Source organism: Thalassophryne amazonica, chromosome 3 (assembly GCF_902500255.1).
Source record: "Thalassophryne amazonica chromosome 3, fThaAma1.1, whole genome shotgun sequence".
Lineage (NCBI taxonomy): Eukaryota > Metazoa > Chordata > Actinopteri > Batrachoidiformes > Batrachoididae > Thalassophryne > Thalassophryne amazonica.
The window spans coordinates 51113059-51135375 of NC_047105.1; the positions used below are offsets into that span (position 1 = coordinate 51113059).

At 42.4% G+C, this 22317-nt stretch overlaps 1 protein-coding gene across 2 annotated transcripts in view; it reads left to right on the forward strand.

Annotated features, from left to right (window-relative positions):
• LOC117506695 (alpha-1,3-galactosyltransferase 2-like) overlaps positions 1-22317 on the forward strand; it is a 39261-nt gene that overhangs the window by 5402 nt on the left and 11542 nt on the right. For both annotated transcript variants that reach the window (XM_034166248.1, XM_034166249.1), the window contains exons 2-4: positions 21783-21848; positions 21973-22062; positions 22170-22265. In XM_034166248.1, coding sequence (XP_034022139.1) covers positions 21844-21848; positions 21973-22062; positions 22170-22265 — 191 coding nt within the window. In that variant the 5' untranslated portion in view covers positions 21783-21843. The remainder of the gene's footprint in view (positions 1-21782; positions 21849-21972; positions 22063-22169; positions 22266-22317) is intronic.

A 22317-nucleotide genomic window follows, 5' to 3' on the forward strand; every position in this document is an offset into this window, starting at 1 on the left:
GGGAGATAGACACTGTAGATATAGAGCAGTCACAGTAACAAGAATAAGTACTGAGGAAGGAATTAATTAGGGCTGAAACAATTAGTTGAGTAATTCAATTACAAAAAATGTTCAAGGCAAATTCTGTGCCTCGAACCTCCGTTTAACGTTGTAGTACATATGCCAGGCCTGTGTGTGGCACTGTAATGTCTCCAGAAAAAAAAAACAAAAGAAGACTAGAGCATGCGCATATGCTGTATAAGAGCTAATCTGTAGCACCAAAAGCTACAGCTTTCCAACACGACACAAAAGAGTAAAATAAAGCCTTTTAAGAGAAAGAGGTCCACGCTTATCATCTGAAATAGACTTAGTGCACATTTAAAGCGAAACTGCCTCCAAATATGGCTAAATGAAGTACTTTTATTTATTTTCAGCAATGCACTCCGTTCTCAAAACGGTACATGAAAAGAAAACGGCACTCGCCTTTGCAGACATACAGCGGGAGGCACTTAAAGGATCTTAAAGGTCAGAGTCCGTTGTATTCCCCCCCCCCCCCCCAAAAAAAATACCAGTACTCACAAACGTACTTAAACATCTCTTGTTTATTTTTTCAGCATTCTAAAGAGACAGAGGGAGGGAGGGAGGGAGAGAGAGCGCTTCATGTACTGTTTTCAGAACGGAGCGCATTCCCGAAAATAAATAAAAGTACTTCATTTAGTTATATAGAGTCAGTTTGGGTAAATTGTCGCACCCCTCCCAGAGCCCAGTTTTTCTACAGGCTGTACTCACATTCATGTGCAGTCTGACTGACTGAGTATTACACCAACCGCCTGCGCTTACGGTCTGGTGTCAGGAGAGTGCTGAGCTCCTGACACCGAGAAAGATCCAAAACTTGTAAAGATGTGAAAAAATAAATAATTATTCAGGAAAACAGAAAGGGATACACTAAATTTGACAATCTGCTTGGTGGCGCAATGACATTGTGCCATTGCTTAGCGAGAGCCCTAGACTATTGATGTTCTTTAAAAACACAGAAGTTTTTTTTATCCGATTACTCGATTAATCAATAGAATACTCAATTGCTAAAATAATCGATAGCTGCAGCCCTAGAATGAATACAGAGGAACACAGAAACAGTCAGAGTCTGAGCTGTATTACAGAAATATAGAGCAGCCTGTGTGAGTGTGAACATGTGGAGGTGTACTGAGTTCAGCCCTGTCTGTTCAGCAGTGTCACGGCTGTTGGGTAAAAGCTGCTCTTCAGGCAGGCCGTGCAGCCATACAGGCCTCTGTAGTGGTTTCCAGACAGTATTGGGTTAAATAATCTGTGACCAGGGTGGGTTGAGTCTCTGATATTCTTGTCTTTGTGGCTGCATGGGTTTGTTAGCTTTCTAATATTGGAAGCTTGTGTGCTGGATGTGCTGGAGGGCCTTTCTGTTCTCAAAGGTGCAGCCAGAGTACTGTACTGTGCTGTTGTATGTGCTTGCTAAATCTATGGCACACTTATAGAATTTGAATCAGCTGTTGGGGGAGTTCAACTTTTTTCAGGCTCCTCAGGAAATGGGGCATTTGAAGGCCTTTTTAACCATCACTGATGTGTCGGTGGTCTGCAACAGGAATCAGAAGCTCTGAACTGCCTCCACACTCTCCCCACTGAATCAAATGTGATGGTGGCTTCTGCTTTCATCTCCTCAAGTCCAGAATCGGTTCTGTGGTTATTCCATTTCCAGCGCTCCAAGTTCAAGATTAAATCTATCACAGTTGTGTATGTTGGGCTCATGGGTGTGTTATAGAGCATGACACGGGAGTGGATTTTCATTCCCGTCTCATCCCGCTCCCAGAAAATCCCATCCTGTCCCAATCCTGGACTTGAGTAAAAAAATAAATCCCATCCCGTCCCACTCCTGTAAAGATGACTCCCAATCCCATCCCGCTCCCACTCAAAATCAGTCCTACTCCCATCCCACTCCCGTATGTCTCGCGCCATGATGATCAATCAGGGACTGAATATGTAGTGACGTGGAGATGTCTGGAGTTTGACTGAAGATGTGAACATGTCCTGTATCTGGTAGCAGCCTGTGAGCAGGACTTATGTCTCTTTTGTCCTTTATTTCACAATTATGACAGAGTTTTTGGAGCGAGCAGCAGCCCCTCAGCAAGCAGCGGAGTTTCTTTCTCTTTTTATTTTACGTGCGCGCGCGAGGGAATTGTCCATGGAGATTATTTTACTTATTAACTACACAGATGTATAATAAAACAAATGGTGACTGGTTTCTAAACACAATTATGGCAGAGTTTTTTGGGAAAGAGCGAGCTGCAGCAAGCAGCGGAGTTTTTTTTTTTTTTTTTTTACTACGTGCGCACGCGAGCGAATCCTCTGTGGAGAATGTTTTATTAATTAACTACACAGATGTATAATAAAACAAATGGTGACTGGTTTCTAAACACAATTATGACAGAGTTTTGGGGGGAAGAGCCAGCTGCAGTACCACAGCGGGCAGCAGAGTTTCTTTTTTTTTTTTATTGTTTACATATGCGCGTGAACGGGACAGGAGGTCCTCAAACTGGGTCCTGCAGAGGCGGAAGGACCGCTGAAAGCAGCCGTCATCCAGACACAACTCCTGCAGCAAATAATGATACTCTCTGTATTGGGAGCTTTCCACAACAACTCGCTCCATATGATCAAGGTCCGTCATGTTAACTTGACTGACAACCGGAGCCCGCGAGCGGAATGGAAGCTCCTCCTATTTGATGACGCACCGGGGCAAATTTTCGCAGCAAAAGCAGAGCGACACACCGGGTGAAGGAGGCGCGTCCGTTGCAAATTTGTAGCGTCTGATCGTGCCGGTGTGAACGTGTTTTGGTTGTTTTAAATAGATGAAAATCATCATCTATTTTTGGCATTCCTGCTCCTGCCCGCTCCAGTTCATTTTTATTCCCGTCCCATCCTAATCACGGGATTGATAAAATTTTGACTCCCATCCCGCTGGAATCCCGCAGGAATCACGTGACCCACGGGAATTCCCGAAAAATGTCATCCTCTAGTGTGTTAGCAATCATGTGTGAAGCAGGAATAAAGGAGAGGGCTCAGAAACAGGTCAAACAGTGGGATTGTGAGGTGCAGGAAAAACTTTAGGGCTGTTTTGACTGCACACTATGGGATGTGCTTTTGGAGGGCAACAGTTTAGAGGAGGCCACTGATGTGGTGACATCATACATCAGTTTTTGTGAAAACATGCTGATCCCTACTAAAACTGTGAAAATATTCTCTAACAACAAGCCTTGGATAACTAAAGCACTTAAAATGACACTGAATGAAAAGAAAATAGCATTTAATTCTGGAAATCTGGTTGAAGGCAAAATCATTCAAAAAAGACTTAATAAAGAAATTAAATCTGCCCAAAGAATATACAAGGATAAGATGGAGAGGCTCTTTCAAAGGGGCAAAGCCAAGGATGCCTGGCGGGGGGTTAAAACTCTGGCTGGTCTCCCCACATCCTCCTCATTATCAAGACTTCCGGTAGAAGTATGTATGCATATGGTTGAGGACCTTAACGACTTCTACTGTAGATTTGATCAGGGGGGCTATACACACAGGAGAGGGAGGAGCTCTTTGCACAGCTTTCCTCCATGGCCAAGACTACTCCTGACCTGCAGCTACTGCCTGGTGATGTGGAGCGCACCCTTAGGCAGGTAAAACCGGACAAGGCCCCTGGACCAGATCAGATCGGCGGGCGCCTCCTTAAAACCTGCAGTGGTCAGTTGGCCGATGTCCTCTGCACACTGTTCAACCGCTCCTTGGCTGAACATTCCATCCCCTCCCTCTGGAAGTTCTCCATCATCAGAGCTTTGAGAGGCTCGTCATGGCCCAGCTGCAGGTCGATGTTGGTGTGCATTCTGACCCACTCCAGTTTGCATACTGGCCACACAGAGGGGTGGATGATGCAGTGCTGACCCTGTTGCATGGTGCCATCACCCACCTGGAAAAGCCCAAGTCCCATGTCAGTCTGGTCTTTGTGGACTTCTCAAGTGCATTTACCACCCTGCAACCACATCTCATGGGACGTAAGCTGCTCGAGATGAACACTAACCCTCACCTCATCCTTTGGGTTCTCTCCTTCCTCTCAAAGAGGGAACAGAGGGTCAGGGTAAATGGTCATCTCAGCTCGATCAGGACAATATCCACAGGTTCACCCCAGGGCTCAGTCATCTCTTCACTCTGTACACTGACTGCAGGAGCACTACCCCTGGAATAACATATATCAAATATTCTGATGACACTGTTATCATGGACTCCACTAACACAGATGGACTTTTACAGGCTGAACTGGATATTTTTTCACTGTGGTGCAGAGATAATTGTCTGGAGTTAAATGTATCCAAGACCAAGGAAATGGTTGTCCTTTTCCATCATGGACACTCCACCACTCCCACACTTACAGTTGACAATGAAGCAATAGAAAAGGTCCACTCATACAAATATTTAGGTACAATAATTGATAACAAACTCACATTTCAACTCAATACAAATCTTCTCAAAATGTCAACAGCGCCTTTTTTTCCTCCGTAAACTTTGCAAATTACAGGTTCACCACTCAATTCTTGCAGTTTTTTTTATAAATGCTTCATAGAATCCATCCTCACGTTCAATATTACAGCCTGGTTTGGTTCACTCAGTCTTACCCATCGTAACACTCTCAATAAAGTCATCAAGATCAGTAGCAAAATCATTGGACAGCAGCAGGACTCACTTACCTCCATCTATAACCACAGAGTCGTGAGGAAAGCCACACAGATCTCCACAGACCCCACTCGCACTCTGCACCAGCACTACACCTTTTTACCATCAGGTCGTAGGTTCAGGTCCCTGCCTTTCAGGACTAAGCGGGCCACCTCCAGTTTTCTGCCCACCTCGATCCGCCTGATGAACAGCAGCTAATGTGACTAGTTCTTTGAGCAGGCTGTGCTTGGCTTTTATTGGCTTTTGTAATTATATTTATTAAGTGCTGATGAAGTGTTGATTTTATGAAATTTTATTATGCATGAAATGTGTGTTTCTGCTCGTGCTGGCGCTCTGTCTGCAAAGGAAGTTCCTAACGGATAAATAAAGTTATTTTGATTTGATATGATGGCAGTGAGGGTATTGATGATGGTGTAGTCCACAAACATCATCTGCACATAGCTGTCAAACCGCTCCAGGTGTGACTGGGCAGTGTGAAGGGCCATTGAAATGGCATCCTCAGTTGACCTGTAAGCAGACTGATATTGGTCCAGGGGGTTATTGGTTTTTTTTTTATCTGTGCTACGACCAGCTGCTTGACACACTTAACAATGGTGATCAGCAGTAATGGGCACTAGTCATTCAGGGACTTGAGGCTGGTGAAGGCTGCAGTCCACCGTCCAGGGTTCTTGCTAGCGTTATAACAGAGTAATGGCCCATTATGCTGCAGTTGGGCCGTTATATTATTTTTGAGGGTGTGTAGCGGGAAAATGATAATTTCTTTACATTGATTGTGGACTCACTGCTAATCAGAAACAGTGAGTCCCGTTTATTCTTCAACCTCCATCAAAGCCATTTAAAGATGCTAATCGTGGCTCACCTTTCTGTGGATTAAAGTCAGACTCTTTTCTGTTGTTGCGGGCAGAAGCGAGAATCATCCACCTTTTTACACCGGAGGTTTTGTTGGTTTCTCATTAATGTGCCTGTTTGGTGGAGCAGCCCACGATGCAGTTCTCTGGCCTGGACTGGACTGTTAATATCTCCCAGTTCACCGGTTTGTAATCTGAAGTTACTATCCCTCATGTAAAGGAAAATAGTTATAATAATAATAATAATAATATCTTCTGCTCCATGTGTGTTGTGGGATTTGCTGCAGTTCTCTGCTGAAATTAGAAAGATAGATCATTCCTGAATCAATAACTTCAAAGCGAATCACAGTTTTAAATCAAATGACACCTCTTTCCAAATGTTGTAATACAGACAACAAACGACAACTGATTAAAACCATTTTTTTTTTCCGCAAATGGAGATGACCTCCATTCTTAATGAATTACGCTGATCTTGACGTGCAGCTGGCTGCAAGACCGCAGCTCAGGGACAGTCAACAAATTACCATGCCAAAAGGAAATGCTTTGATTAAAAAAAACAAACAAAAAAAAACATTTATGGTTTGTATTGCCACCAAACTCACATCACACATCAACAAGCTCCCTCTGGTTGTACTTGGGGGGGGGGGGGAAGTTGGTGTGTTGTAGTTTGATGTCAGTATTAGAATGTTTGGAAAGAGGTGTCATTTGATTTAAAATGGCGATTTGCTTTGACGTTATTGATTCCAGAAGGTCGTCTCTTTGAATACCAATGGCATAAATTACAATGCACAAAAATCCCACATTAAAGAGCCGATAACGCAGAAAAATGGCATACTTCTCACGAGCATTATAACAGAGTTACAGCCCGTTACACTGATGCTTGAAAAAAATTACACTGCAAATTGGGCTGTTACATTGTTTTTGAAGGTGTGTAGTGGGATAATGACAATTTCTCTGCGTTGATTGTACCAGGCTAACTTACATGTTTTCAAGCAAATATTTAACAAGCGACAATGCAGAGCTTCGGCACCTACTTGTATCTACGTTTTTGTTTGTCTCCTATGTGGGTTATCTAGGTTAATTCATACCAACTTGTAGCCTGACATTGGCTCAGTCATGCTTGTGTATCTACATTGCAATTCTCTTGTGATTACTGCACAGGTGCTGGCCACAATAAAAGGCTACTCTGAAATGTTAACTTTTATCACACAGCACAATGCCACAGATGTCGCAAATTTTGAGGGAGCATTCAGTTGTCATCAGTGGCGGTTCTAGACCAATTTTACTGAGGGGGCCTGGCTGGGGCCAGGGGTTTTGTCAGAGGGGCACATTCAACCTGGGACAAAAAAGACAAAGATTCAAAATCTTATTTGATTTATTTTTATTTTCATAAAACTACTGTTTGATTATAACCAAAGTGAATGGTCAAAATATTACATTTTGAGACACAAATAAAAAAATATAATAACATTTTACAGACTGTACTGATGAGAGAAAATAATCTGCAGATGAACTGATTATGAAAATAACTGTTAGGTGCAGCCTTAGTTCAGTTTCTCAGTCCAAAATTAAATAAAATAAAAAAATTTAATACATTGGCTGCCCTACTATTACAGCAACTGTATTCTACGGTTTTGGTGGTTTCTGGCAAACCGATCAACAAATGAGTCAAGACACAATGCCTTTGCCCTCCTAGACTTGACGCTCAGTACACCCAGATTGCTTAATCTCTCGTCGTTCATGGTGGATCTGAGGTATGTTTTCACAAGCTTTAACGTAGAAAAACTCAGTTCACAAGAAGCAGTACTCACTGGAATTGCAACTGCTATTTTAGAGTCTGTAGAGCTCAAACACTTCTTTATATGGCTCAATGAACTGTACTAGCTCTAATGTACTGGAGGGTCTCTGCATCCTAGTCTGTATTTTCCTGTCTAAGATCCTTCTGAACTAATGTAGTTCATGCCCCAGGTCATCAATATTTGAATCATACAGTTGAGCAAATGAAAACAGAGCTGTCTCTTTCAGAAATGCATCTTTTTTGGGATTTAGAGCCTGGATGCTATTAATTATGTCACGGTTTCTACTAGAAAATCGTCTTTCAAGCTCACTGAGCATTTGGTCAATGACAGGGTAGAAAAGTTTGTACAAAACCCATCTTTATCTCGTTCTGACTCTCTTTGCCCAACAGTGGTCAGTACACAGTGCTCACTGAGTTTAGAGCTTAGCATTTTTTGGTGTTTTGCAGTTGGTGGTGTTGGTTCACACTGCCCAAAAACATTTAACACTTTGTCCCACACATCATCAAAAAACGACTCCTGCCTGAAATCATTCAATGTCTGAACTACTAAACTAAATCTACAGCTTTTGAAATGTCAAGTGTTGAAGACTGTAGCATATCGGAGAGAAGTTTTGTTTCTCCAAACACTTTGTGGAGTGTGATAAGATGCACTATGAATTCAAAATCTATTTGTGCCAGCAGACCTCGAGCCTCAACAGATCTTTCACCATTACATTCTTCGGATATCTCTTATAGTAGTCGCTTAAGTGCAGGCAGTCTATCCATGATGTTACATAGAGCTATAAATCAACATGCCCAACGAGTGTCACTTAAACGCTGGAGCTCTCTTGGTGCACCTTCGTACATCTCTCTTTGTATAGCTAGCCATTTAGGATGGACAGCCTGATCCAGATGTGAACACGTATCGTTTTTCTAGTAAGTCGAAGAACTCCTCTACCTCTGGGACAGCTTTGACTGTATCTACTAAAACTAGATTTAGACAGTGGGCAGTGCCATGGATGTAAAAGGCATATTTTGCCTCCTCTTTGATTCTCGCCTGTACCCCAGAATGCTTACCGCTCATGACAGAAGCTCCATCATAAGCTTGGCCTACAAGGTTCTTTTTGTACTCTAGACCATGATTTTCCAGTATGTGGATTATTTTCTCACTAAGCCCTGCTGCATCATGCTTCTCTGTGGATTCAAAATGGAGAAAACTTTCCTGGATAGTTCCATTGTAGTAGTACCTTAGTATGAGAGAGATCTGTTCCTTTTTCTTTACATCTTTTGTTTTGTCTACTATGATGCTGAAGACCTCACTGTTTTTCACTTCTTCTGTAATTTCAGTTTGAACCATGTCTGCTAAACAATCCAGAACCTCATTCTGAATGATTTTGCTTGTGTACTTTGCGTTATGAATGGAAGTCAACCTTTTTTTAACAGCTTTGTCGTGGTTAGCGATTGTGTCTACAATTGCCCTGACGTTTCCTGTATTATCTGTCTGCAGACTCATTGTGACCTCTTTGAGCCATGTTTTGAGTGGCAGTAAGTAACAGCACTTCCCCTATTGTTTTTATGTATTCCCGATTTTCTTTGACCTGTCTGTTGTGCTCCTTGTTTAAGACATTGACCAGTGTTGCATTAGCTGCTGTAGTTCTCTGATAGTCCCTCCATGTAACCATGGCTTGTTTGTGCCGCTCAGACTTTGCATGCAGTGCAAACCTCCCCCTCTTTGTCTTTTTCCAGTTTTTGAAACCAACTGGTGAGTCAAAGACTGTGTCTGGACTATTGGGAGGGTTAAAATGTCTGCAAGTGTAACAATATGCAGAGTCCAACTGTTTTGAATATTCAAGCCAGGGGTGGATGTGGTACCAGGCGGCCTTGAAGCTCCTCCTCCTGTCCCCCATCAAGGTCTATGGAAACAACTTTAGGGCCGGCTGCATTGGTGGGTCTTCTTTACATTTGCTGATGTCTGTGAAGAAAGACAAACCAAACATATTTAAATAAACATATATTCTGCATGGACACAGCATATAAACTGCAATTACACTGACACTGCTTAAGTACACAAACTATTATCTAAATTGCTTCACTGTATTTATTTATTAATGTTATTTGTTAATTGTATTAATTAATTGTATTTTTATTGTATTCAGTACATTTTTTTTCCATTGTATTCTAAACCCTGACCAAGGACTAAGACTGCGAATTAGCTGAAGGTAGACGTCTTCTATGCATCACGTTTTCCCATTTTTTTTAAAGGCAGTGTTGTATGTATCGTCCCTGTTAAATAAACATTAAAATAAAAAGTAACACACACACTAAGCAGGCAAATGTTCTTTTCAGTATCACAAACCTGAAGGTCCAGTGCTTGTGAATGCATATATTTTCTCTGTCTGTGTCTCACACTCCTCTTGTGTCTCACTCTCAGGATCTTCATCTGTCTCTCTTTCCTGCTCTGTGCCCTCTCTCTGAAAACCAGTGTCTTCCAAGTCCTCTGGCTCTCTCTCTGTGACGCTTTCAACTTGCTTCTCTTCAGCTCTCTCAACACCATCATCTGGCTCTGTCCCAATGTCTGCCTCATTGTTTTTCATCTTTTTCTTGCAGAAATAGGACATAATGTTCTTTTTTCCTCTTCATTTTGAACTATAGACAAAAAGCAATGGAGAGGAATACACAACATTTCAGCAACCCAGTATATAAATGTTTGTTATAATAGGCAACTGTTGCAGGCTTGCTTGGTTTTGTGTTGTGGTAAGGTTAACTAACGTTAACTAGAAGCATGCAATCAACTCGAGCTGGCATTAACGCCTGGTCTGTCAGGCTCCTATTATAATTCATAAAGTTAGCCAACAACAAATCTTGACCAGATGTCTTACCTTGTAACAATATTGTTCGTTGTGGTAATCGTTCCTTTCTTCTGACAGCCTCTTGTCGGGTGGATGGTAACTCCGCGCTCGTCTTTTTCACCATGTATCAGCAAAACTAACCGCCGTTTCTTCTTCCTCGTAGTAAACCGCCGCTTTCAGTGGTGCAGCACACTAAAGGATCCGACTAGAATGTTGAGCCACGCGCATTAGTTCCGCCTTTTGCGTTGACACAATTTTAATGCGTACTGTTCGGGGGAGGGGGGGGCACGGGGGGGTCCAGACTCAGTGTTACAGGGGCACTGGCTCCTGCTGCCCCCCCCCCCAGAACTGCCACAGATTGTCATGCTGACTGCAGGAATGTCCACTAGAGCTGTTGCCCGTGAAATAAGTGTTCATTTCTCTATCATAAGCCATCTCCAAAGACTTTTAAGTATTGCATTTATATTTTGTTCAGTGTACTTATAGTGCACACTTGCACTGTGATGAGACTGTCAGCCCAAGGCTGATGTTTCAAATAATTGATATTTTCAGACTGTGAAAGGGGCTTTTACACTATGAAGAAAGTCCAGACTCCCCTCCAAAACAGACTGAGAGAAGAAACCCTAGATAACCTCCTTCTGATTTCTGTTGAAGGACATGAGGCAGAAACATTCAGTTTTAACTCATCTTGCAATAAATGGGCCAAGATGAATAAAAGAAGAATTGACATGACTGCCTAAGCATTCTTTAAGCAAATCTACAATAGAAATGTACATGTAAATGTTTTCGTTTCAATAAATGTTGTTGTGACCTGATGATTTGGGTGTTTTTGTGAGCTTAAGTACGTGATTGCCCAATATTTTGGAAACATGGTATGTAAAAGGTAAAAATATCATGGTCTAATCAAGTTAATGCCAAATAAGGCCCTTTATAAGCCCATAATGCAAGAGATTCAGGGGGGCTTCACACCGTTGAGCACCCCACCAATGCGCCGTCTAAGTGGCCCCCGAACCCCCGGCCTTTTAAGGTGATTTTTTTTTTCCCCCCATCCCATTTCTCTGTTAAAAAATATTGGTGAGAACCCTGCTGTCATGCACAATGTTTTAACTCCCATCCAGGAACACCATCAGGTCCAGTCAATTTATTCAGGAAGATGTGGCCAAGGACCCAGTGAAACATTAACTTAAATGTCACGATCAAATAATCAATAAATGGCAAGGCCTCGTAACTGAGAAATCGATTGGATCTTCCAAGTTGGGAACATTGTTTGTGCACACACTTCCATTTTTGGTCACCTCAGGAGCCATGCTAAAGTGCAGCAAGCCACACACAAACAAATTCTCAATGACTGCTGTCCTGGCAGGAGTTTTGCTCTCAATGGTTGACTTACCCTGTTTCCAAGTTCAATTTGACTTTGGTCTGGTCACTGCAGGAACAACGTGACTAGCAACCCTGTCAACCCATCCGTCTATTATTAGACCGCTGTGCTGACTGATCTACTTTAAATTGAGACACAGCTGTTCTGTTATGTGGCATTCAGCGTCTCACAGAAGCTGTGCTTTAAACCTTCATGGAAGAGAAAAAAAATCCTCACAATGAAAATATTAGCATTCTTTTATTAAAATAAAGGAGGGAAATAGCTTTTATGTTGCTTTTAAGCAGTAACTAAAATATTCTGTGGTCAGAGTGAGGGGTGAAAAATCAGACTACGAGGTCTGTTAGAAAACTATCCGACCTTTTTATTTTTAAAAAAAACTGGATTTGAATCATGTGCACTTGTATCAGCCAAGCTTGAACCTTCGTGCGCATGCGTGAGTTTTTTCACGCCTGTTGGTTGCGTCATTCGCCTGTGGGCAGGCTTTGAGTGAGCACTGGTCCACCCCCCTCGTCGGATTTTCATTGTCAGGGAAATGGCTGAGCGATTGGAGCAGCGCTGAATCAAATTTTTCCAGAAACTGTGAGAGACAGCCAGGTGGAAACCATTCGGAAGATTCAGACGGCTTGCGGTGAGGATACTCTAGGTGTCACACAAATTAAGGAGCATTACAACCGGATTAAAGACGGCCCACAGTGGCAGAGGGCGCGCCACGCTCCGAGCGGCCATCGACAGGCTGATACGACCAGATCATTTCCAAAGTGAACGCGGTGTTGATCCAGGACGTCGTCTGACTACCAGAGAAATTGTGGAAGAGTTGGACATCAGCACTTTTGCGGCACATTCCACTGTTACAGGAGATTTTGTAATGAAAGACGTGCGGAGGAATTCGCACGTCGGGACGGAGCTGCAATGGTGCACAACAAAAAGCACGTCCGTGTTGGAAGTCTCACAGGACAAGTTGTGGCATGCCCAGCTGTTACACAATTTCTCGGATACTCACTCGACTGAAAAGCAACTGAAAGCCGTCTGAATCTTCCGAATGGTTTCCAACACGGACGTGTTTTACTCCAAGAGTCCCACGGATGACCGAACTTCTCACTCTGTCTCCAAGGGAGACACCAGCCACCCTCCCGAGGAAGCCCATTTCAGCCGCTTGTACCAGCGATCTAGTTCTTTTGGTCATGACCCAACCCTCATGACCATAGGTGAGAGTAGGAACGAAGATTGACCAGTAGATCGAGAGCTTTGCCTTTTGGCTCAGCTCCCTTTTCATCACAACAGTACGGTAGAGCAAATGCAATACCGCCCCTGCTGCGCCAATTCTCCAGCCAATCGCATGCTCCATTGTCCCCTCGCTCGTGAACAAGACCCCGCGGTACTTGAACTCCTTCACTTGGAGCAAGGTTGTATTCCCTACCGGGAGTAGGCAATCCATCGGTTTCCTGCTGAGAACCATGGCCTCAGATTTAGAGGTGCTGATCCTCATCCCAGCCGCTGCGAACTGATCCAGTGAGTGTTGGAGGTCACCGGCCGATGAAGCCAACAGGACCACATCATCTGCAAAAAGCAGTGATGAGACCCTGAGTCCCCACCAAACCGGAAATCCTCCTCCCCCTGACTACGCCCCGATATCCTGTCTGTGAATATCACAAACAGGATTGGTGACAAGGTGCACCCCTGGCCGAGGCCAGCCTCCACCGGAAACGATTCTGACTTACTGCTGAGCACCCGAACACAGCTCTTGCTTTGCGATTACAGAGATTGGATGGCCCTAAGAAGGGACCCTCTCACTCCATACTCCCGCAGCACCTCTCACAGTATCTCCCGGGGTACCAAATCATATGCCTTCTCCAAGTCTACAAAACACAAGTAGACTAAATCAGGGGGATACAAATCTTAAGACAGGGCGATACAAAAAAAAGACATTGAAAATACCAGGCTTTGTATTGCCCTGCTTTTCATCCAATCAGGAGCCCCCATTTCTCGGCCACGTCAGTGACACACCCCCATTTTGTGTTACCCTGGTGACAAGTGCAGGATCCTGATACAGGATCTAGATCATTTCATTCAACCAAGATGTCTGATCAAGGTGAGAGCGTTTTAGCCTCCCTTGCAAGGAAAATTCTACAACTTGAGTCTCATACTGAAGTTGTGAGACATCAAGAAGTTAGTGAAGAGGACACTCATGACTTTATGGAGAGACATAAGAACAAGAACACCACCAGGAAAACAGAGAGTGATGTGAATTTGTTCACTGAATGACTGAGTGGAACCAAGAAGGAGAAGAGAGGGCTCCTTGTTCTTTCTCCGGTGGAACTTGACAAATGGGGTTGACAATAATTATAATGTTCTTGTTCTTTCTTTTGTTGTAATATGTGATAAATATCTTATTACATGTCTGTTTATGTATCACACCCTCCATCATTCCCCTCGTATCTGTATGAGCCCAAGTCCAAAGGATACGAAGCATGATAGACGAGGTGATGTTCTAGTGGTTAAAGCACTGGACTTGAGACCAGAGGGTCCTCTGTTCAAATCCCGGCCTGACCAGAAAATCACTAGGGCTCTTAGGTAAGCCCCTTAATTCCCTAGTTACTCCCAGTTAGTGTTAATTTTGTCAGGCGAAATCAGACGAAATATGTTCATCAACAACCCTTTATCCCTTGACTAAGACGAGACAATGACGAGACAGCACCAATGTTCTAAAAACACTGACTAAAACTGTGCAAATGTGCGTTATTGTTGCCGAATAAAAATGAAACGTAAATGTTTTGCAAGAAATAAAAAATAAACAAAAACTCCCTTCTCGTTTTTGTCTACTACACAAGAAGAAATGCAACATCCAGTCCAGCTGTCATGTGTTTGTGCCAGCAGTTCTTCGACTGTACTGTCAGCTACAATACATATTGCTGCTCCCACTGATAGTTTTAGTTTAACATATTATGGTTATGGTACAGGGTTCTCACCAGCATTATAACAGCGTAATGGTCTGTTACACTGTTATAATAAAAAAAAAAATACACTGCAGTTGGGCTGTTGCGTTGTTTTTGAGGTTGTGTAAGCGGAAAATAATTTCTCTACGTTGATTGCTGGACCCACTGGTTCTGATTAGATGCCGCACGTCCACGATTAAAGATGTCAGTCTTGACTCACCTTTTCTGATGATTAAAGTCTCTAAACGGGACTATTTTTCTGCAAGAATTATCCACTGCTTCACATGGACAGTTCCTATTCATTTGTCATTAACGTGCCTTTTTTGTGGGGGAGCCAACGACGCGGTTCTTTGCCCTGGATTGGAACATTAATATCTCCCGCTTCTCTGGTTCTTAAACTGAAGTTACTGTCCCTCACGAAAATAATAATAATATCATCCGCCCCGTGTGTGTGTCTGTGTGTGTGTGTGTGTTGTGGGATTTGCTGCGGCTCTCTGCCGAGTAAAGGTGGGCAGACGGATCAGTCATAACTTCAAAGCGAATTGCTGTTTTAAATCAAATGTCACCTCTTTCCAAACGTTGTAAAAACAGACAGCATACTACAGCCAACCAAAGCTGTTTTTCCCCAAAATGAGACGTCGTCCGCTCCGTTGGGATGAACTTATGCTGGTGTCAAAGTCACAGTGCTCCAGTCTGAGCACAGCCGTGCAGCAGTGCTCCAGGTGCGAGTATTGTAGGGGAGACTGGGGCCAAAGTAACATTTTACATTTATATCCCTCTTAGGGATGGGTATTGATAAGATTTTATCGATCCGATTCCCTTATCGATACCTCTTGTGAATTTTCTGTGTACTACAAGTAGGCTTTACAGGCAGCCGGTCTGCTCTGTGTCAACCTGCCCCGTCAGATCTCAGAAGCTAAGCAGTGCAGCGTCTGGTTAGCACTTGGATGGGAGACCTCTTCGGAACACCAGCGGCTCTGTGTGTTTCTCCAGGTGAAACTGGACTTGCGTCAGGAAGGGCATCCTGCGTAAAACGTGCCAAATACCAATGCGGATCTGACTGTATCCACTGTGGCGACCCCGAACAAGAACGGGAGCACCCGAATGAACAACAGCAAGTAGGCTTTACAGGTTTCCTATGTCAGCAACATTTTATTGAGTCTTAAAGTAAATAAATATGAAACTGGTCACTGGATCCTTGATCTCTGGACATAAATAGGAATAAACAGAATTTGTAGTTTTTGTCAAAAGCATTTCCTTTCAGACATTAATGGTATGAAACTCTCTCCATATGTCTGAGCTGAACTCAGACGGCTGCTGGAGTTTTGTTTTTTTTTTCTCCTCTCTAAAACCCTGGAAAACAACTGAAATTTCAGTATATTTGAAATGCAAACATGGAGGGTCTCAAAAAGGTTTAGTCTGCAAAAATCAGATCTACGTAAAGATGTACATATTTAAATAAACAAATGAAATTAAAGCATAGTTTACATTGAACAGTTTAATTTTCATCCAATTAATGCATTTGTTCTGACTTGACCTCCTGCTCTTCGATCTCCTCAAGGGGATACTTGTTGCCTTCATTCAATGTTACAGTTTTGCTTACTGGATTACTGAATAGACGCCAACAAGAACAAAGATGTATGATTTTTAGGGTTTACAAATGTCATTGACGATTAAAGTTCATGCAAAAAAAAATGTTACTGGAACAAACTGTTTTTCTTTTTTACTTTCACTTTTGATACTCTGTGTGCTTCTTACCCTATGTGCTGCTATACAATGTTGGAACCTCAGTTTCCCTGAGGAAGTCTTTCAAAGGGATCAATAAAGTTCTATCTAAACTAAATACAGTGAAAGCAAATTGGTCTGTTAGTGGTTTTCAAAGTTAGCTGAACTAATTAGTTGTTATCTGATGGGGCTGTCTACGCATCTGTGAATTTTGGTACTTACCACAAACTAACACATTGCACAACAGTTTTCTTTCAGGAGGTCATAGTTGCACTGTGATGAATTCCCAGCACAAACGAGGCCAGATAGGACCAGAAACCTGATATTTGTAATCTGGACAATGAAATGTACCAGGGCAGGGGTGGCGGCCAAGCGGTTAAGTCCGCTTGTTTCCAATGCAGTAAGGTCCCGGTTCAAGGCCACCCCTGTCCTTTCTCCATGTAATATTGTGTCAGGAAGGGCATCTGGTGTAAACCTCGTGCCAAAGAGCCCAAAGTACTTATTTTACAAGGAAATGTACCAGCCCTCTACTTGTACCACCATTTGGACATTATTTCTATTTTATCCATGCCCATTTGGCTGCCTCTGACATTCAATCAATCAATCAATTTATATAGCACCAAATCACAACAAACAGTTGCCCCAAGGCGCTTTATATTGTAAGGCAAGGCTATACAATAATTACGTAAAAACCCCAACGGTCAAAACGACCCCCTGTGAGCAAGCACTTGGCGACAGTGGGAAGGAAAAACTCCCTTTTAACAGGAAGAAACCTCCAGCAGAACCAGGCTCAGGGAGGGGCAGTCTTCTGTTGGGACTGGTTGGGGCTGAGGGAGAGAACCAGGAAAAAGACATGCTGTGGAGGGGAGCAGAGATCGATCACTAATGATTAAATGCAGAGTGGTGCATACAGAGCAAAAGGAGAAAGAAACACTCAGTGCATCATGGGAACCCCCCAGCAGTCTAAGTCTATAGCAGCATAACTAAGGGATGGTTCAGGGTCACCTGATCCAGCCCTAACTATAAGCTTTAGCAAAAAGGAAAGTTTTAAGCCTAATCTTAAAAGTAGAGAGGGTGTCTGTCTCCCTGATCTGAATTGGGAGCTGGTTCCACAGGAGAGGAGCCTGAAAGCTGAAGGCTCTGCCTCCCATTCTACTCTTACAAACCCTAGGAACTACAAGTAAGCCTGCAGTCTGAGAGCGAAGCACTCTATTGGGGTGATATGGTACTATGAGGTCCCTAAGATAAGATGGGACCTGATTATTCAAAACCTTATAAGTAAGAAGAAGAATTTTAAATTCTATTCTAGAATTAACAGGAAGCCAATGAAGAGAGGCCAATATGGGTGAGATATGCTCTCTCCTTCTAGTCCCCGTTAGTACTCTAGCTGCAGCATTTTGAATTAACTGAAGGCTTTTCAGGGAACATTTAGGACAACCTGATAATAATGAATTACAATAGTCCAGCCTAGAGGAAATAAATGTATGAATTAGTTTTTCAGCATCACTCTGAGACAAGACCTTTCTAATTTTAGAGATATTGCGTTAAATGCAAAAAAGCAGTCCTACATATTTGTTTAATATGCCCATTGAATGACATATCCTGATCAAAAATGACTCCAAGATTTCTCACAGTATTACTAGAGGTCAGGGTAATGCCATCCAGAGTAAGGATCTGGTTAGACACCATGTTTCTAAGATTTGTGGGGCCAAGTACCATAACTTCAGTTTTATCTGAGTTTAAAAGCAGGAAATTAGAGGTCATCCATGTCTTTATGTCTGTAAGACAATCTTGCAGTTTAGCTAATTGGTGTGTGTCCTCTGGCTTCATGGATAGATAAAGCTGGGTATCATCTGCGTAACAGTGAAAATTTAAGCAATGCCGTCTAATAGTGCTGCCTAAGGGAAGCATGTATAAAGTGAATAAAATTGGTCCTAGCACAGAACCTTGTGGAACTCCATAATTAACCTTAGTCTGTGAAGAAGATTCCCCATTTACATGAACAAATTGTAATCTATTAGATAAATATGAATCAAACCACCACAGCGCAGTGCCTTTAATACCTATGGCATGCTCTAATCTCTGTAATAAAATTTTATGGTCAACAGTATCAAAAGCAGCACTGAGGTCTAACAGAACAAGCACAGAGATGAGTCCACTGTCTGAGGCCATAAGAAGATCATTTGTAACCTTCACTAATGCTGTTTCTGTACTATGATGAATTCTAAAACCTGACTGAAACTCTTCAAATAGACCATTCCTCTGCAGATGATCAGTTAGCTGTTTTACAACTACCCTTTCAAGAATTTTTGAGAGAAAAGGAAGGTTGGAGATTGGCCTATAATTAGCTAAGATAGCTGGGTCAAGTGATGGCTTTTTAAGTAATGGTTTAATTACTGTCACCTTAAAAGCCTGTGGTACATAGCCAACTAATAAAGATAGATTGATCATATTTAAGATCGAAGCATTAAATAATGGTAGCGCTTCCTTGAGCAGCCTGGTAGGAATGGGGTCTAATAGACATGTTGATGGTTTGGATGAAGTAACTAATGAAAATAACTCAGAACAATCGGAGAGAAAGAGTCTAACCAAATACCGGCATCATTGAAAGCAGCCAAAGATAACGATACATCTTTGGGATGGTTATGAGTAATTTTTTCTCTAATAGTTAAAATTTTATTAGCAAAGAAAGTCATGAAGTCATTACTAGTTAAAGTTAAAGGAATACTCGGCACAATAGAGCTCTGACTCTTTGTCAGCCTGGCTACAGTGCTGAAAAGAAACCTGGGGTTGTTCTTATTTTCTTCAATTAGTGATGAGTAGTAAGATGTCCTAGCTTTACGGAGGGCTTTTTTATAGAGCAACAGACTCTTTTTCCAGGCTAAGTGAAGATCTTCTAAATTAGTGAGACGCCATTTCCTCTCCAACTTACGGGTTATCTGCTTTAAGCTGCGAGTTTATGAGTTATACCACAGAGTCAGGCACTTCTGATTTAAAGCTCTCTTTTTCAGAGGAGCTACAGCATCCAAAGTTGTCTTCAATGAGGATGTAAAACTATTGACGAGATACTCTATCTCACTTAGAGTTTAGGTAGCTACTCTGCACTGTGTTGGTATATGGCATTAGAGAACATAAAGAAGGAATCATATCCTTAAACCTAGTTACAGTGCTTTCTGAAAGACTTCTAGTGTAATGAAACTTATTCCCCACTGCTGGGTAGTCCATCAGAGTAAATGTAAATGTTATTAAGAAATGATCAGACAGAAGGGAGTTTTCAGGGAATACTGTTAAGTCTTCAATTTCCATACCATAAGTCAGAACAAGATCTAAGATATGATTAAAGTGGTGGGTGGACTCATTTACATTTTGAGCAAAGCCAATTGAGTTTAATAATAGATTAAATGCAGTGTTGAGGCTGTCATTCTCAGCATCTGTGTGGATGTTAAAATCGCCCACTATAATTATCTTATCTGAGCTAAGCACTAAGTCAGACAAAAGTTCTGAAAATTCACAGAGAAACTCATCGTAACGACCAGGTGGACGATAGATAACAACAAATAAAACTGGTTTTTGGGACTTCCAATTTGGATGGACAAGACTAAGAGTCAAGCTTTTAAATGAATTAAAGTTCTGTCTGGGTTTTTGATTAATTAATAAGCTGGAATGGAAGATTGCTGCTAATCCTCCACCTCGGCCCGTGCTACGAGCGTTCTGGCAGTTAGTGTGACTCGGGGGTGTTGACTCATTTAAACTAACATATTCATCCTGCTGTAACCAGGTTTCTGTAAGGCAGAATAAATCAATATGTTGATCAATTATTATATCATTTACTAACAGGGACTTAGAAGAGAGAGACCTAATGTTTAATAGACCACATTTAACTGTTTTAGTCTGTGGTGCAGTTGAAGGTGCTATATTATTTTTTCTTTTTGAATTTTTATGCTTAAATAGATTTTTGCTGGTTATTGGTGGTCTGGGAGCAGGCACCGTCTCTACAGGGATGGGGTAATGAGGGGATGGCAGGGGGAGAGAAGCTGCAGAGAGGTGTGTAAGACTACAACTCTGCTTCCTGGTCCCAGCCCTGGATAGTCACGGTTTGGAGGATTTAAGAAAATTGGCCAGATTTCTAGAAATGAGAGCTGCTCCATCCAAAGTGGGATGGATGCCGTCTCTCCTAACAAGACCAGGTTTTCCCCAGAAGCTTTGCCAATTATCTATGAAGCCCACCTCATTTTTTGGACACCACTCAGACAGACAGCAATTCAAGGAGAACATGCGGCTAAACATGTCACTCCCGGTCCGATTGGGGAGGGGCCCAGAGAAAACTACAGAGTCCGACATTGTTTTTGCAAAGTTACACACCGATTCAATGTTAATTTTAGTGACCTCCGATTGGCGTAACCGGGTGTCATTACTGCCGACGTGAATTACAATCTTACCAAATTTACGCTTAGCCTTAGCCAGCAGTTTCAAATTTCCTTCAATGTCGCCTGCTCTGGCCCCCGGAAGACAATTGACTATGGTTGCTGGTGTCGCTAACTTCACATTTCTCAAAACAGAGTCGCCAATAACCAGAGTTTGATCCTCGGCGGGTGTGTCGTTGAGTGGGGAAAAACGGTTAGAAATGTGAACGGGTTGGTGGTGTACACGGGCTTCTGTTTAGGACTACGCTTCCTTCTCACAGTCACCCAGTCGGCCTGCTTTCCCGGCTGCTCGGGATCTGCCAGAGGGAAACTAATGGCGGCTAAGCTACCTTGGTCCGCACCGACTACAGGGACCTGGCTAGCTGTAGAATTTTCCACGGTGCGGAGCCGAGTCTCCAATTCGCCCAGCCTGGCCTCCAAAGCTACGAATAAGCTACATTTATTACAAGTACCATTACTGCTAAAGGAGGCCGAGGAATAACTAAACATTTCACACCCAGAGCAGAAAAGTGCGGGAGAGACAGGAGAAGCCGCCATGCTAAATCGGCTAAGAGCTAGTAGCTGTGCTAAGCTAGCGGATTCCTAAAAACACACAAAGTGAATAATGTGTAAATAATTTAGAGGTGATTCAGCAGAGGGAGTGCTTTAGTTAAGGCACGTGAAGATTACACTTTGAAACAAATCGTTATCTAGGTAACTAGATCAATCTAACTGCGCAGATTAAACAGCTAACAGATACAGCAAAACACTGCTGTGCTCCGGAATAGGAAGTGATACAATACCGCAGTGAGAGCCAACCACCAGTAGAGGCAAGCAATGAGGTCAAACCAAAGTACCATTACCATTCTGTGTAATGCACTTAAATGTACCTCCAAATGGCAACACTCTGCTTTCAGGCCCTACAGTCTGTGGTTAATGCCATACCGTGTGTGCTGGGTTATCCGTTACATCAGTGTAAACAGCTGTGTTAGCTGAACTTTGTCCACCATTGCATCAGACATCAACAAAAGTGTCTTTTTGTTTGTTTATGCTGGCAGCCAAGAGGGTACAACATCATACTTTGTGGTAATAATTGGAACTGTGTAACTTTTTTTTTTTTTTTTTTGTCTTTTCATAAATGAAACTACAGTTGCCTTCACTTTGTCGAAACAAGACTTCAAGAGCAACGGAACTCGGACATCATTTCAACCATGGGGTATTGATAATCTTTAACCTTAACCAGTAATTTCTTGGTATAGTTTTACATGTCTTGCATAACTTTTCAGAGTCTATTAAATTTTTACATGTTATGTTTACATGTTGTCTTGGCCTCCCTGCAGACATGTTTTCAAGACAAAGAGTCTTTTTAAATGTGTGCTGTGCTTTCCTGTTGCACTCTGTGTTTTCTACTTCACCTCTTCGTCTGTTAGGCGAGTACCAAAGAGTCCATATGTGTTATGATGTAAAATGCACAGCTCTTGCAAAATTCTTTTTGTGACTTTGTTGTAGATTTTAAAATATACTCTGTACTCATCAGGTATTTAATAGGGTTCATCCCTATGGATAAGTGCCCTTTGACCAACGCAAGCATGTTGAATCTGGATTACAGTGCAGATGCCAAGCTTGATCTCTGGTAGGACATTTTTGGTTGCTTTGCACCCTGATCACATGATTATGCTTTTCTT